Genomic DNA, 17,610 nt, shown 5'->3' on the forward strand with positions numbered 1-17,610 from the left:
GGAATATTATTCAACACTGAAAAGAAATGAGTTATCAAGTCACAAAAAAGACATGGAGGAAACCTAAATGCACATTGCCAAGAGAAAGCAGCCAATCTGAAAAGGCCACAGAATGTATGATTCAACTACATGACATCTGGAAAAGGCAAAACTATGGAGACAGTAAAAGATCAGTGGCTGTTCAGAGTTAGGGGAAAGGGAGGGATAAATAGGCAGAGCACAGAAGATTTTCAGTGCAGTGAACCTACTCTGTATACTATAATGGTAGATCCATGTCTTTATCCATTTGTCCAAATCTATAAAATGTGCAACACCAAGAATGAACCCTAATGTAAACTATGGTCGTTGGGTGGTAATGATGTGTCAATGTAGGTTTATCAATTACAACAAATGTACGTCTCTGGCGGGGGATACTGATAATGGGGGAAGCTATGCACGTGTTGGGGCAGGAAGTATATAAAAAAATCTCCGTACCTTCCTCTCAGTTTTGCTGTAAAACTAAAACTTTTCTTAAAAACTAACAATAAAGGGACTTCCCTGGTGGCACAGTGGTTAAGAATCTGCCTGCCAATGCAGGGGACACGGGTTTGAGCCCCAGTCCAGGAAGATCCCACATGCCACGGAGCAACTAAGCCCATGTGCCACAACTACTGAGTCTGAGCTCTAGAGCTCGCAAGCCACAACTACTGAGCCCACGTGCCACAACTACTGAAGCCTGTGTGCCTAGAGCCCATGCTCTGCAGCAAGAGAAGCCACTGCAATGAGAAGCCCGCATACCGCAATGAAGAGTAGCCCCCGCTCATGCAACTAGAGAAAGCCAACGCACAGCAATGAAGAACCAACACAGCCAAAAATAAATAAACAAAAATAAATTTAAAAAATAAAATGAACTTACATAAATCAATAGGAAAAAGAAAAACAAAAAAAAAGAGAAAACTAATGAATTGGAAACATGATACAGAGAAATTATTTGATTTTCAGTACAAAGAGTGAAGCAAAGATATGGTAATATATAAACCTGAGATCAAGAATATAAAGGATAGAATGAGAACAAACATCATGTATACTATCAGAGTCTCAGAAAAAAAAAGAATAGAGAGAATGGAAGAAATTACCTATTTGAATAGAGGATAGCTATTAATTTTCTAAAACTGTTAAAGACATGATTTCACAAATAGGCAAAATGTATACCAAGCAATATAAATAAAATATATATCCGCACTTAAGTACATCATAGTGAAACTGCAGAATGCCAAAGATAAAAAACAAAACAAACTTAAAAGTACCAAGAGCACCTAAAGATGAAAGAGAATTAGCCTGGGAGCAGACTCATAAAGGAATATTGTCTTTATTCCCCATGTCTACTCTTTCTTCAATGCTTATTGAAAAAAATGAAGATATAACTTCATCTTAGGTAAAATGTGCTGACGTAATTAATAATTATTCAATCAATTAATCTATATTTTTAAAATCAGTCCTAGAATAATGGTTGAAAGAACAGGCTTTGAACCACAGACCTGTATTTCAATATTGTTCCAGTCTCTTAATTAGCTGTTTACTGTTGTAAAATTAGACAAATCACATAAACCCAGTGAATTTCAGTTTCTTCATGTATACAATGTATATTATTCCATGATAGCATTGTTTACAGGGATTTTCCCTGGAACGTAGAAGACAAAATACATGGGAAGTATCAGGTTGACCCATATAAAATTATGTTATAGGTCAAAACAGTTGAAAATCAGTTATTATATTTAGGCCAACTTAATATTTATAGTAAATATGGTTTTCATTAGAGAAAGCATCAAGTTTACTTTTAAATTCATATACAATGAAGAGAAAAACTATTTTTCAAAAGAAGCTAGTTCAGAATCAGCCTTGCTGTCTACCCCATTAAAGTCTGTAGGAATTACTCTAGGCCTGTCTACTTGTTTCATTAGGTTCAGGCACGCTTTTATTGAAAGCTATAAAGTATTTCCCTGGTATGTCCAACAGACCATTAAGGTGGCCACCATAATACTCTTATCTTGAGTTTGAGCAGGAACTATGACTTGCTTATAACCAATAAGATATGGGAAAGTTGATAGAATATATGTGATTATGTACACATGATTATAAGATTATATTACATAAGATTATAGCACTTGCCTTGCTGAGTGTCTCTTTCTTGCTGACTTTGAGAAGACAAGCACCTGTTTTGGAGAGTTCCATAGTAAGAACTGTGGGAAGTCTCTGGGAGCTGAGAGTGTCCCTTGGTAGACAGATAGCCAAGAAAAAGAAAGTGAAGCCCTCAGTCCTAGAACCATGAGGAACTGAATTCTGCCAACGACCTGAACGAGCTTGAAAGAGGATATTTCCCTAGTCAAGCCTGAGATGCGGCCACAACCCTGTCTGACACCTTGATTTATATTTTACAAGATTCTAAGCAGAGGATCCAGTTAAGTCTTGTCTGGATACCTGACCAACAAAAACTGTGGGGTACTAAATTGTATTGCTTTAAGTTGGTAATGTTGTGATATTGTTACTCAGCAACAGATAACTAATACACCTAGAAAGAGAAAGATAAATCATCAGACAGTGGCTCATGATAGAAGATAAAAGGCAGGTTATTCTTTCCAGAGCCATTCACAAATTCCACAACCATACTAACTTGTTCTGCAATAGTTGCAATCTTTAAAAAATTGCATTATCAAAATAATCTTTAAAAGTAATCTTTTCCATAGAAATCATTTTCACACTGGTAATGGCCAAATGAAGAGGCCCTGAATGGACAATTACTGATATTCTTCAATTCCCCAGGAAGCCACATTTCTCCTACCATAGCAATATATGCCACTGGTGGTATGGAATTGTGACATTCAATGTATAGAATAATTCTGTGTTTTTAGTGTAAATTGCTCTAACTAGCCAACATAAATGGGGTATTTTGTTGAGAATGTACTGTCTGAGTAGCCGCCATATACCGGCTTTTGTGAGACACTTCAAAGTGTCTTCATTGGCTCTGCTGTGAGCATTCTTAGCTGCTCCACTGAAAGATCCTTAGGGCTGCACATGGAGAGAAGAACCATGGAGGAAAGATTCAGGTCAAGGCATCTAGCATGAAGTAGTCATGGAGAGGACTCCTTTTTCCAATTGTTCTGCTTTGTCAATCAATCAACTTTATTAAGGCTCCTAGGTGAGCTGTGCATTCTGTTATTTATTCATCCATTGAACCTATATTTATTGTCTACTGTATGGCAGGTTCTTTGCTATGTTTCCAAAATTAGATGTTAGACCAGAAAGCAGGGGGGTTGAGAGATATAACCACTCCAAAAAGTATAGTCTATTTGTGGACATGGAAATAGATTGAGCATTTCCAGAATATAAAACACTTAGCAGTTGTGCTAAGCAGTCTGTAAAATGGCTCAACGGGCTTGCTTCCTGATATTCATACTCTGTCTTTAAGTAACTTAGTAACCCATTGAATTTAGTAACTCCCTTCTAACAAATTGAATATAGCAAAAATGATGGTATACCACTTCAGAAATTAGGTTATACAAAAACACTGGCTTCCAGCCTAGGGTCTCTCTTTCTCTCTCACTCTCTCTCTGGTTTGGATTGCCTGCTCTGAGGGAAGCCAGGTGCCATGTTGCGAGAATACTTAGGCAACATAAGGGAGGCCCACGAGGCAAGAGAGCGAAGTCTCCTGCCGGCAACCGTGTGAATGAGTCCAGCCACGCCCGGGACTTGGATGAGGGCGCCCAGGCCAACAGCCTGACTGCAGCCTCATGAGGGACCTTGAGCCAGAGCCACCGAGCTAAGCTGCTCCCAGATTCTTGATCTCAGAAACCACAGGACAGTAAATGTTTGTTGTCTTAATTTGCTAACTTTTAGGGAAATTTTTTAAAATTCAGCAATAGATAACTATTAATATAGAAAGGATAAGCTTTGTTATAGCTCTGCGTTTTTAAGGGGGCAGAGTAGTGAAATGGTAATTGGGTGGAATGATCTCACAATTGGCGGAAACAGGCCATAAAAGACTGAGTCAGTACTCATGAGAAATGTTTGTCCATTCTCTATTGCTGTGTATTGTGTGAGTCAGTTATTCTAAATCAAATGAAAGTTTAGCCACTAAGGTTTCAGAGTTTAGAAAGTCCTCTGAGGAAAATACAGCATGATCCAGTACTTTTGGCTGCATAATGTCCAATTATGAAGACTTACTAAGGACCTTCAAAAAAGGAAAAAAAAGCAGTTAACAAAACCAAATGTAACCATTTGCCCACTTGCCTTGCTCTGTACGTTTAAGGTAAATGTGTGAGTGTGTGTGTGTTTCTTCTTGGTATCTTCAAATACACGTTTTTTGTAAATAAATGAGTTATGACTGCAACAATTATACAAGGTTGAAGAATTTAAAGGGTCTGCAAAATTCTGTATAACACATTCACATAAAACCTATTCAAGATAAAGCATGCAGCAAAGCAGGAGAAAGAATGTACAAGCCAGCATCGGGGCCTGGGACATTTGCAGGCACACCTACACAAAGTCTTTTCTTAGTCACACAGGATGCACTTCATCTCTGGGTTATGAACTGCCAAGAGAGATATGCAAGAAATTGTGGTTTTAGGAGAGTTAAGGCAAAAGATTCTAGCGGAGTCTTTTATGCCCCGCTGGTCATATAGCCAAGCCGAGCTATGAAACCAGTGAAATAGGTGTAAGCCATTAATCTACACATCCCTAAATAACATAAATAAGCTGGCCCTGGGTGCCACCAGAGGGATTTCGCACTTTAGACAGTGCATTATAAATTACTAGCTAGTCAATTATTTCTGTCATAGCCAAAGTCAGTACTAGACTTCCAGATGTCCCTGGAGATATGTATGGATCTGTCCAGGTTGTTCTGTATGATAACTCTATTTTATACAAAGACCATTAAACACACAGGCAAAAAAAATCAATCATTTTGTATATAATGTAACATATGCACTATACATATATAGTTACACTAATACTAAATATAATAAATTATAAAATATCTGTATATAAATATTACTATCATAAATGGATATAAACATATGCACATATGTATATGTGTGTACGCCATTTATACATACATATATATATAAATACATATTCATAATAGGCATAACAGGTAACATTTACCATGTGACATGAAATCTAGTTTCTTAACAATGACAAAAGACATGACAAACACAGACAATAAACAAATACAAATAGTTAAGCATAAGCTGATAACAATATAACCAGACAGTTTTAAAGTTTTAGGATTATGTAGTTGGGTTCACAATATTCTAAGTTAGCTAGGTGACATCTTTTGGAAAGGATAGTGAATTGCTTTCTTTATCATGTGACTAATTTAATGATTCTGTTTGTCTAAATGTATTCTAGGCTCCTTTTAGAATTATTTTTTCTTGCAGCCCATGACTTTCTATTCTAATTTGGATCAGTTGCTTTCTAGACCTGCTAGAGATCTGCCATCTTGTCATTTTATTCATTACATTTCTGAGTTAGATTTACTATTTCAATTCTCCACATTCTTACTATTTCTGATTTTTCCTCATTTCGCTTGAATACATTTTCAAGTCATTTCTCAAAAAGGGTTTGTGTAACTTAAATATCCTGGGTTCTTACGTATACAAAAAGGTTTTATTTTGCCACACATTTTGGATGAAAGTAGTGTTCTAAGTTCAAATTAACTGTCTTACTGAATGTGAGGCCATATTATTTCATTGTTTCCCAGAATTCAGTGATGCTAACAGGAGAGCTGGAACCCTCCCTCTCTGACGAGCTCTGCTTGTGCATACCCTAGATTGAGGTGTTTGCTGCTCTTTTCCATCTATCTGCACGTTTCCAGCTGCTTACTATCTTCTGGATGTTGCTTTTCTCTGATGAGCCAACACCCATGCATTTGACGTTATGGGCTCATTCCTTTTGTTTCCCTTTACTGTTTCATAAAAGCGATGTTAAACTATAGAGTGAGGCAGAAATATTTTGTGAATCTGCCTTCTTGCTAACTTTTTAAATAGATGAAAAAGGAAAAAAACACACTGCTAGTCTCTGAGCTCAAAATTATTTGATTGTAATTGTGAAGATAGGATGAATACATTAATAAATACAAATAATGAAGAAGGGATAACTATTTACATACTGAAGTAGTTGGTAGAAGGAGAATAAATAAATACGGTAGGGGAGATGGTAAGAGAAGTACAATATTTTAACTTACTGCTTCTTCCCTCAAAAATAATTTTGTTTTTTATCAATTATCAGTAATCTATTTCCTCTTTCTAGTTACATAAGAATTTTAAGGCAAGTAGTAATTTTGCACAGCAAAGGAAACTAAAAACAAGACGAAAAGACAACCCTCAGAATGGGGGGAAATATTTGCAAAGGAATCAATGGACAAAGGTTTAATCTCCAAAATATACAAACAGCTCATGCATCTCAATATTAAAAAAACAAACAACCCAATCAAAAAATGGGCAGAAGACCTAAATAGACATTTCTCCAAAGAAGATATACAGATTGCCAACAAACACATGAAACGATGCTCAACATCATTAATCATTAGAGAAATGCAAATCAAAACTACAATGAGATATCATCTCACACCAGTCAGAATGGGCGTCATCAGAAAATCTACAAACAACAAATGCTGGAGAGGATGTGGAGAAAAGGGAACCCTCTGCACTGTTGGTGGGAATGTAAATTGATACAGCCACTATGGAGAACAGTATGGAGGTTCCTTAAAAAAACTAAAAATAGAATTACCATATGACCCAGCAATCCCACTCCTGGGCATATACCCAGAGAAAACCATAATTCAAAAAGACACATGCACCCCAATGTTCATTGCAGCACTATTTACGATAGCCAGGTCATGGAAGCAACCTAAATGCCCATTGACAGATGAATGGATAAAGAAGAAGTGGTACATATACACAATGGAATATTACTCAGCCATAAAAAGGAACGAAATTGGGTCATTTGTAGAGACGTGGACAGACCTAGAGACTGTCATACAGAGTGAAGTAAGTCAGAAAAACAAATATCATATATCAATGCATATGTGTGGAATCTAGAAAAATGGTACAGATGAACAAGTTTGCAAGGCAGAAATAGAGACAGATGTAGAGAACAAATGTATGGACACCAAGGGGGGAAAGTGGGGGATGGGGGGTGGTGGTGGTGGGATGAATTGGGAGATTGGGATTGACATATATACACTAATATGTATAAAATAGATAACTAATAAGAACCTGCTGCATAAAAAAAAATAAAAATTAAAAATAAGAAACTAAGCTTTACCAGCAAAAAAAAAAAGAAAGTAGTAAAGGAATGTGCCTTTAACCTTTGTTAAATCACTATAACCTACATTCAAAATCAACTTTAAAATATCTAGAATCTTAAAGAAATACTGGCAGCAGTTTTTATAATAAATGATAATCCCTATATCAGCAGAGAAATTTTATAATATAAATTGTTCACTTAACTTTAACTGCTACAGACTTTGGCAGACAGTAAAATTCAATGGTGGATGATCACCAGAATATATTATACTTTCTAAGATACTGCTGGGTTACTAATACATTTCAGGAGAAGAACCATTCCTAAGTCCTTAGCCTGCTCTGTGGGATTGTTAAGCAGTAATGCTTTCTTTTGTAATTGACAAAAGAGGAAGTTGTAAATTACCATGAGCTAGAGAATTCAGATATGTGAAATGAAAATATTTGTCAGCAGAAATCAGCATGGGCACATGGTGGGAAAGAATTTCCACATGCCTAAAATCCCTTTGGCTTTTCTTGAGCTACATCCTTACTGAGCTGGGTAAACAGGACACCCGATCAATGTTTCCAGAGACTCTTTTATTCCACTTGTTCTACTCCCAGCATTGTTATCCCAACTGTGGCTATCATTTAAAATATACTTCCCTTCTTCAGTCAAACAATCCTTTCTTCCTTCACTGAAGATCTTGAGATATCCACTAAGTTTATAGTATTCCCCAAGTTTACAGTTTTCACCAAAAGGTGAAATAATCTTTAACTCACCCAATCATGATAAATGACTTACATATGGACTTTATGTGAAAATATTCACATCTATTCATAAAGCTTATAGATAACACTGTCCTTTGAAAGTATTGGCCTTCTGACAGTGTAAATGCAACATTGCCTTCTTTTGGCAGTAGATACCTACTGTTCACCTTAGAAATGCTTAATCCTTCACTTACTACACTTACTCTTGTCTTGGAAACTTGGCAATATCATCATGGCTATTGTGACCACCCTCATCCGAGCAGCACTACATTTGAGGAATCCCAGAAAAATGGACATGAAGGACAGGTGGGAAGGAGAGGCTGGGAATGAAATGGCTAAAACTATTGCCAGTTAAGCTCTGCTATCTACACCAATTACTTAACACCAGAGGAAATGCAGTCTGTTTCATACATTCAACTTCACATGGTTTATGCTCTCCCCAAAGCCAGAAGATGGAAAATCTGAGAGATGCCCCACATCAGTTTATTTTCTAGGCTCAGTGACCTTGAACCTCAAATACAGTTTTTCAGATGAGTATGTAAATGTACCAGCTCACAGCAGTAACTGTATAACCAGACTTTCCAGGCCGCATATAATGATCTTAAAAAAGTAAAATTAACTTGTCTTTACAACTGAGGACTATTAATACATGAAACAGATACTTGTAATGACTGGAGTTATTTCATTAGTTTCATAAATCGGACTTTCAAGACGGAGTACAAGGAAGGAGATTCCTACCAGATATTAGCTCCCTTTTAAAAACATAAACTATGTTGCAGTTTATAAAACATTTTACAGTAATTCTATTATAAAGAGACAATTGTTGGATTACCCAGGTGATAAAAGGCTATTTCAGAGCTTCCTAACAACTGTTAGGAAGGGTGTGTTTTAGAGGGTTACTGGGGTGTTGAGATATTGATGCCCATAGCCCTCAGAAGGGCTGGGAAAGACCTAAGACTGTTTACGACTCCAGAGCCTCTGATCCTCTCTGGCCTTGAATAGCCACTTCTCTTTTACCAGTGGCTGTGCAAACACTATGATTTTAGAAGGCACTAGTCTCCTCTCTTACAAAGAATGTCTAGTACTTAGTAAATCTTAAAATGAATGAAGTCAAAGTCCCCATCCCTTTAGGTTTAAAATAAAATGATATAGTTTGGTACAGTATTACTGTATTTGAACAATAATAGGATTACAGGCTTATTATTTTTTTGTCATTATTGTCGTTAAAGAAAGAAAAAAAGAAGAAACCCCTGAATGATCCATTTTTCTACTTTTCACAAAACTTCATAGACACCCGTATGTTTATCTTGCCACTATCTTGGTAACAGAATCACATTCACATCGTATATTCTAAGGCACATCATCCCTGAAACACTTAGATTTAAAGTGGTATCATAATACCTCATTTAATAAAACCACCAGGCATAAAGCATGGCTTTATGCTTATTTTTAAAATTTCATAAACCATCTGAAAGAAATGGGTTTGGAAACAAGCTGCTGAAAGGCCGTGCTCCTGTTTGGGTGATACGGATGGAAGCATTTCCATTGTTCCAACACAGATGATGACCAACCAAGTTGGAAAATCAGTACTCAATTTCCCTTCTCTGGGTCCTTTCACTCCTTTTTTTTTTTTTTTTTTTTTTTTTGGCGGTACGCGGGCCTCTCACTCCTGTGGCCTCTCCTGTTGCGGAGCACAGGCTCCGGACGCGCAGGCTCAGCGGCCATGGCTCACCGGCGCAGCCGCTCTGTGGCATGTGGGATCTTCCCGGACCAGGGCACGAACCCGTGTCCCCTGCATTGGCAGGCGGACTCTCAACCACTGCGCCACCAGGGAAGCCCCCCTTTCACTCCCTTTTTGATGCTACTCCTCTCGTGCTCCTTGCCACCCCCACCTCCCTTTGCTCACAGACTCCAAAGCCCTTTCTGTGCATGTTCAAATTCTCCACTTACTTTCCCAACGATCCCTTCCTTTTAACCCGTGCCATTTCAGCTCATCTATTTTTAATCTATCCTTCATTTAGCATCAGCTTCACAGTTCCATATTTTATATTTTCCAGATTTGGGAAGGTATCAGCCCCTCTTTATGACTGTCTGAAATCCACCCTTAAGCCCTCTATACCATTTCCTTCCTTGACAATAAAATGTCTACTAGTGTGTCAGAATGCATTCTTTTTATTAATAAGGACAGTACTAACAGTGGCTTTTTAGATTATTCCACGTACCTACCTTTCTTAGGATCTAACTATATCAAAAATGTCAAAAAAAGCCTTTGCATTACCCAGTACACACAGGGGATTTCAGTTCTGATGGTACTTTTTATCAGACAAGTTTATATTTCCAATAACTTAAAACGTCAAGATAAGTAAGTACCCTCAGCCCGCTCACTAGATCTGGGTCCTATTCAAATCCAGGTCTCTTTGGACAAAAAAAAACAGGTTTTCCACTCAGAAGCTCTAGAAGCTTCTTTCTTCAATTCACAATGTCAGTTCAAAGTGCCAAACTTCTGCAGCAGCAGCAGTACTTCTAAGGCCAGGGGATCTTACTCTTCTTTAAAGAGGCTAAATTGTCATTTAACTTTTGATTTTGGCATCACCAACAAGAAGACACTGGTTATGCAGGCTGGCCAAGTGATATGCAGATAGAAGTGGTTTATTAATGCTCTCTGACTAACTGTGTTAAAGGGTGTCAGATTAGGGCTGAAGCCAAAAGGAAGAAAGTGCATAATCCCAGAGGGCTGTCTCAGACTGCTACCGGGGGAGGAAGTTTGCCAGCATATGCTTCTGAATTTGAAGGCACGGCTGCTACCCTTTAGGGGGATTTGCGGGAACCATTAGTGAAAATAGGTTTAGTGGGATCTTTCAACAGATGCAGTTCAAGGATGGTTCTTGGAAGTAATTATTTATACAAAAGTCATGATCTCTTGTTCAAAAGCTTGCTAAAGAACCTTTTAAGAATCTGATCCGAAGTTCTCTGACAATGGCTAATATCTGACTCTGGACAGTAATGAACCACCTCCCTGATCTTTTCTCTGCCCCAGCCTTTGACATAGGCTCCTGCTCTTGGGTTTTGTTTTTGTTTTCTTTCCCCACAAATTGAGATGATAACTTGTCCTCTTGCTTAACTGTAGTAGAATGTGTCACAGTATAATCTTACAATGAATTTTAAATTTAAAATTGGGAGAAGGACTCGAGTACTCCTACAATGTATAAAATGCTATTGGGAAATATGAAAATAAATAAAGTGTGGTATCTACCTTTAAGTACGTTACAATCTAGTGGGAGAAACTTGTATGTAAATGGCTGATTATGATACAAGGCAAAGTGAAATAAGCATTAACTAGAGGATAAGCTCATCCATGGTAACACAGGAAATGGAGCAATTAATTCTAACTGAAAGGGAATCAGAAGCTCCTTTGTAAAGGTGGTGGCATTTGAGAAAGTTATAAAGAATAATTATAACTGTAGAGGGCCAGTAGAGAAGAAAAGGTGTTTCACTGCTGGAATAAAATTAGCATAAGCATATAGGTTCAATTCAAGAGTTGTTTTGTTCTGTTTCATTTTAATCTAGCACATGCAAGACATTATGGTAGGCTTTGGAAGAGATGCAAAGAGAAACAATACAAGTTTTCTTTTCTCCTATAACTTAACTTCTGTTTTGAAAGAAAAGTCATTTCTAGATAAATATACCTGAAGAGTTCATCAGTAACATATCGTTGCCTGTAACAATGCACCTGAGTGGCAAGTCCTTTAAAATCTACAGCACAGGAGATCAAGAAGAGCTCACTACTTCCAGAGAGAGTAAAAAAAAAAAAGGTTTCTAGAGTACACAGGGGTATTAGCTGTTTCTTGAAAGGTGGATAAAATTTGATGTGATAAATAAGGCGCAAGGGTATTCAAAATGACAGGTACAGCATGGACAAGACCTACAGGCAGAAATGATCCTGGTATGCCCATGTGATTGTGAAAGCGACAAATTAGATGGAGTAGAAGGTGCCTTTTGGCCCATGCTAGGAAGAAAAAAACAGAAATTCACGTTCAGGTGAATTCAAACGCCTACAAAGTTCAGGTAGGTATATTAAGTGAGCAAAGCAGACTGGGCATATAATGAGAGGTAATAAAGGAGACTATGGCCCAGTCTCAACCAAAAGAAAGACACTACTAAGCTCCAGCCATTTTCGTTTCCATGGTAAACTCTGCTCTAGTGTTGCCAGACCCTCCAATTTGTTACGATAGGCCATTAATCTGGATATATATATATATATATATATATATGTATGCATATGTATATATATTCATATATATAATTAGAAAGTAATTCTTATAATAAAACATAAAACTTTGTTGGTCAAAACTGTACTGGACACATAAGAATTCTCTGAGTCACACTGAATCACATCCAGTATGTGGACCACTGAGTTGCAACCTCTGCTGGATGGTAGTGGGCAAAGACTGCTGGAACTAAAGCTTCTGTTTTATATCCTATAGCCATTTAAGATTATAAACAGAGATGCAACATAAGGACAGTAGCTAAAAAATGTTTTAATTAGGCTACAAGAATGCAGGCTATTTGTATATGAAAACTATTAAATGAAGGAAATTGATCGGAATTACTAACTGCTATTAAAGTTTTTTAAATGTTTTTTAGAGAAATTCATCTTAAAAGTCTATCCATTGTTTCAACCGGTCACGAGAAAAATTTACAACAAAAATTTGGAAATATTTATTGGCTCTAAATTGTTCTCAACTGTCTCATTTGCCTTTAAGAAGAAAAACTGCAGCCATACGACTCTTCTCCACTCTAACAGGGGAAAGGGTTCAAGTTTGGGCCTGAAAGAGTACTTGATGAATGACACTTTATTTGCCATCACTACCAGTTGCCAATGTTGGAGGCCACCAGGATGTCTTGGTCAGGTTCATCTGTGTGTTTGTTGTGTTTTGGTCCATGAGCCTAGCTGACTTTGAAACCAGGTGGAGTTTGAGCGTTTGCAAAAGATGATTTGGGTCCTGCTGATTTCTGAATTGATAGAATTCATAAATCACTTACAAAAAATATTATGTGTCCACTCTTGGTTTAGGTTTTCTCCCAGCCTAGTGTGAAAAAACTGAAATTGATGTTAGGTATACAACTTCTAAGCCTTCACATTGCAATCCAGAAGGCTTGTTATTTAACACAAAAGTTAATATTTTCTCTCCCCTATTGGGAATTCCTGACAGGTAGAGGAGCTTAGTAACAGGGAAGAATTGGGCGGAATAAAAATTTCTCATGGAGATTACAATACTCCGCCTCAGTCTGAATGAAATGCAGCATTCCAGATGTTGCCTACATTTCACTGAAAACCAGCTGGTTGATTTTATGAACCATGCAAATCCTGCAATGTAACAGGGCTTCTCTAAGTGCTGATAAAACACTTAGAAGATCAACAAATCTTGAAAATGTGCTAATGAGCCACGAAGTCTGATTAAAAGCAAAGGTGCAATGTTCCAAAAACATTCTTTGTGATTTAGAGAAGTATGACTTAGGTTTCATCATTGATGACAGTACTTTAAAGGCAAATTGTGCAAAGATAAGAAAGTCTCATTTATAAGAACAATTCACAATAGCTCCTTATTGAGTTATTTTCGGAAAAAGGGTTAAGACCTGAGAACTGCATAAAAGGAAAAGAAAGAAAGAAAAACAGGTCACATATACAGACCGTTCACTTGCTAAAATATGAACTATTAAGGCTTCATAACATAAAACATGACATTTTGAATTATTTAATTTGATGATTATTTATAAATAATAAGTCCAAGTTATGGGCAGATGTGAACAAAGATGAACATCTTCTGTTACTTAATTGTGGAGGATAGAATAGTTGGAAGTATTTTTCATAGACAATATCTCTATGGGAGAGAAAATGCTCATATATTTTAGCTTTGGTTAAGATCAAACTGATCAAATTAGCATTTTCATCTAATTTATTGCTCAGAATTCCCTTTAGTGAGGAATGCTTTTGATAAATTTCAAGGAAAGCTGTTTGCAGAAAAGTTTGAAATTAGACATAAAAAACCCAAAATGAGAAGATTTTAAGATAAGCCAAAAAGTATTTAAAAAACTAAAATGACAAAATTGGAAAATCATAAACTATACTGTTATATTACTAATAACATGTGACTTATACAGAATAACCCAGCATTATTCCATATTTATTGTATTTGTATTTGGGGTACAGGACATAATTTACCTGGAGAATTTCAATTAAAGTTACATACAAGTAATTAGAGGAAAAAGGATTTCTCTCTCTTCTGATTGAATGATAATGTAGCCATATTGGTTAGTTATTTTGTAAGGTCATCATAAATCATACAGGTATTGACAAAATTGTAATTAAATGTGTAAATAACTTTGTTTCATTTTTGTTCTCTGATTTCAGATTATAAGAATTGATTGTGAATGGAGTGTTCCCACAACACATTTCACATTCTGGACACTTCAAAATTTCACTTCCACTTCTTTGCATATGAAGTCCAGATATGGGCGCTATACTATAGAGAATAAAACTATAAACTTAGTACCTCATACAGACATGGTGACTATAAGAGTGTGTTCACAAGACATTACCAATACGATTACAAAACGGAGACAGAAACAAGATGTAGGTACAATTTCGGTAGACTTTAGTCAGTTCCCTATAGGACATTTTTCACTGGCTAAAAGGAGAACCACTGATGCCTTCTTCTTTTTACTTACAATGCTATCCCCAGAAGGTAGAAAAAAATCAGAGAACTCTGTACTTGATTTTGACCAACAGGAAAGGACCAGCTAAATTTAGTTTAGGGAAGAGATGCTGAACTACTCTAACACAATTATCTCCTTAAGCAAGTAAATGTATCGCCACACCTCACTGATAAAGCAACTACCCTGTACCCTATTCGTGACACCAGTGACTTTTGAGTAGTATAGAAATATCATATCAAGAGTTGCAAATACACCTCCTTCACCTTTCCTTAGTATATCTTAAGCATTTCATTGTTTTAGAAATATTTTTAAAGAGCTACTGAGAAAACTATGCGCCAAGATTCATTAATGAGTTCTGTATCAACATGCTAGGAAAAGAGCAACACTAATCCTCAGTTCTCTACAAAACTTGCCAAGGCTACCTTGTGGTACAGCTCTTCAGAACTATTCCCTAATGAAGGCTATTCAAATGCTGATAAGCTTATCTTTATTAATTTCAAGGAGCAGCTTCCTCTCCCCCCAAATCACCCATCTCCATCCCTTCTACCCCCTTTCACAAAACAAGTATGTACATCCAAGCACGATATGCCCCATGCATAATATGAACAATTCTCTAGGTAGGATCAATGACTTAAGTATGGAATTTCAAATATTTTAGGAATCATGGGTCCACTGTCACTCTCCTCTTATGAAGTAATTAATAAGAAAAATTCAGCCTGAGGTTTTCACAGATTACAAGGGCTTTTCACAAGAAAAACTACTGCCATGATGACTTCTAAAGATGGTTGGTTGCCCTCATTCAAATTGCATCCACTGTTTTTGAATTCATATGAATTTAAATGCTTCTTTGAATGTTCTATAAGTGTCTTGGAGAAATGTTAATAACAGTGCTAAAATAGGAATACTATTTTAATGTGTGATTCAAAAACTAAGCATTCATTAGCTGATTTCAGAAAATATTAACTTCGGTGCTGCAACCAAAACAAAATCCTGGTCTGGTATTTCTTAAGTAATCAAAGATTATGTGAAAGAACAAAATAGTGCTTTGCAAACAGATTGCAAAAGAAGGTAGAAAGCATTTCTCTGGAAACATAGGACAAGTTTGTTCTGTTTAAGCAATGTAAACAAAAACCTGGGGGGTACCAATCAGACAGCTAAAAGAGAGCTTGGAAACTATTACATACTTATCACATCTGGCCTAATTATATCTCCTACCAACTCTAGCATTAATAAACATTCATAAGCGGCTAAAGGCCTGTGGGTAATTTATATAATGCATATATGTATAAAAGCCTTTTTTCTCCAGTGAATATATTTACTTCCCAGAGATAAATTTCAAATCACACAACCACAGGATGCAAGCCCCCATCAGATAGTAGAGCAATCTATTTCAAAACAAGCCACACAGACTGAGATCTCCTTTCCATATGTATGAATATTTGGTAGCTATGTAGATGCAAATGTCAGGAAGAGAGCAGCTGTTATTGGGGACAGAGACTTACCAGTACTTGTCAGGAAGTTAACATTTCTCATCACACCTTCTGTGTAAGCTCCTGGCTCGTAACTGTCCATTTCACCTGTGACAATGTGAGCAACTCTTGCGGCCCGTCCTCTGATAGCACCTGCAGCTCGATCTAAATTATCAGCATCCTGGTCTCTCAAGGCTATGATACATTTGTTGACATCTTCTAGGATATGGCTCTCTGTAAGTAAACAGGTCAAATTAGTTTCGTGTTTTTTTTTTTAATCACACAAATCTAGCATACTATAATTCATGTTAATTTCTGGTTGAGGATAATGTGCACATTGGGAATAAAAGACATTGACAACTAAGAAGAAAAAATACACATGTGACTTTAATTATACCTTTTTCAATAGCTCATCTTGTAAAACAAAAATTTTGCATTTTTATCAGCAAATTTTACAGATTGCATCTTATTTTAGATTCTAGTTCCAGTAGATTAGATTTTAGACTTGAGTGACTTACAGATGGAAATTAAGGAAAGATTCTAGATTGAAACAAAAATAAAATGTATAATGATGGAATACTTAATCCTGATTAAGCACAATACTATGCAGATTATGAAACTCTTAAAAAAATCACCTGCCCTAAATATATAGAAAAATAACTATGGTGTTCCATTCAACTAATGTTCACTGATGTACGATATTTAACACAATTACAGAAATATTATAAATTAGCAAATGATGAAAATGGTGAAATATATAATTTTATACTGTAAAGCAGTAACCTCACTACATCTGTGAAAAGACATATATAAAAAGGGCTTTAAAAAGATTGATTGATTTGAAGTAAATGAATCCCAGAGAAATTTGCTCACTCTGAAGAGTATCTCCAGACCTCTTTCTCTCCTTCTTCTTTGCATGATTAAGGCATGAAGACCGCTGGGAGTTATTAGTATAGTCCAACAATGTTTACTTTTTCTATAAAATGATTAATACTCCCGGAATAAAACTAATGAGTGGAGCTGAGTAAATAGGTAGAATATCAACAAGCATGGGCAATGATATTTCTAAGAAATTAAAAGAATACTAAAGAAACGGTTTCTATTTTTATTAAATGAATCCCCACCCCAAATCTTTAAAGACTCTACTACTTCAAAACACACAGAGAAAACAACTACAACAAAAAGGCCTCAGTAATTCCAGAACATATTGTTAACTTCTCCTTCCCCCTCCCCCTCCCCTTCTCCCCCCCTCTCTCCCTCTCCCTCTCCCTGGATTTGCTGACTTTCTGCAGGTAAGCTACACGAGACAGGTATTCATAAAGCTATTTCCTTGCAGAGTCACACCTTCCTCTTATTTTGTAGAGCATAATAGCCAAACCATCAAAGAATATGGT

At 36.5% G+C, this 17,610-nt stretch overlaps 1 protein-coding gene across 1 annotated transcript in view; it reads right to left on the minus strand.

The window, feature by feature from the left end:
- The window catches only part of CTNNA3 (catenin alpha 3), a 1,586,247-nt gene that overhangs the window by 375,520 nt on the left and 1,193,117 nt on the right, over nucleotides 1-17,610 (minus strand). Inside the window, exon 13 of the mRNA XM_082673107.1 lies at nucleotides 16,250-16,450. Within this exon, the coding sequence (XP_082529233.1) occupies nucleotides 16,250-16,450 (201 nt within the window). The remainder of the gene's footprint in view (nucleotides 1-16,249; nucleotides 16,451-17,610) is intronic.

This window comes from Grampus griseus, assembly GCF_964374135.1.
Source record: "Grampus griseus genome assembly, chromosome: 16".
In the NCBI taxonomy this organism is placed as follows: domain Eukaryota; kingdom Metazoa; phylum Chordata; class Mammalia; order Artiodactyla; family Delphinidae; genus Grampus; species Grampus griseus.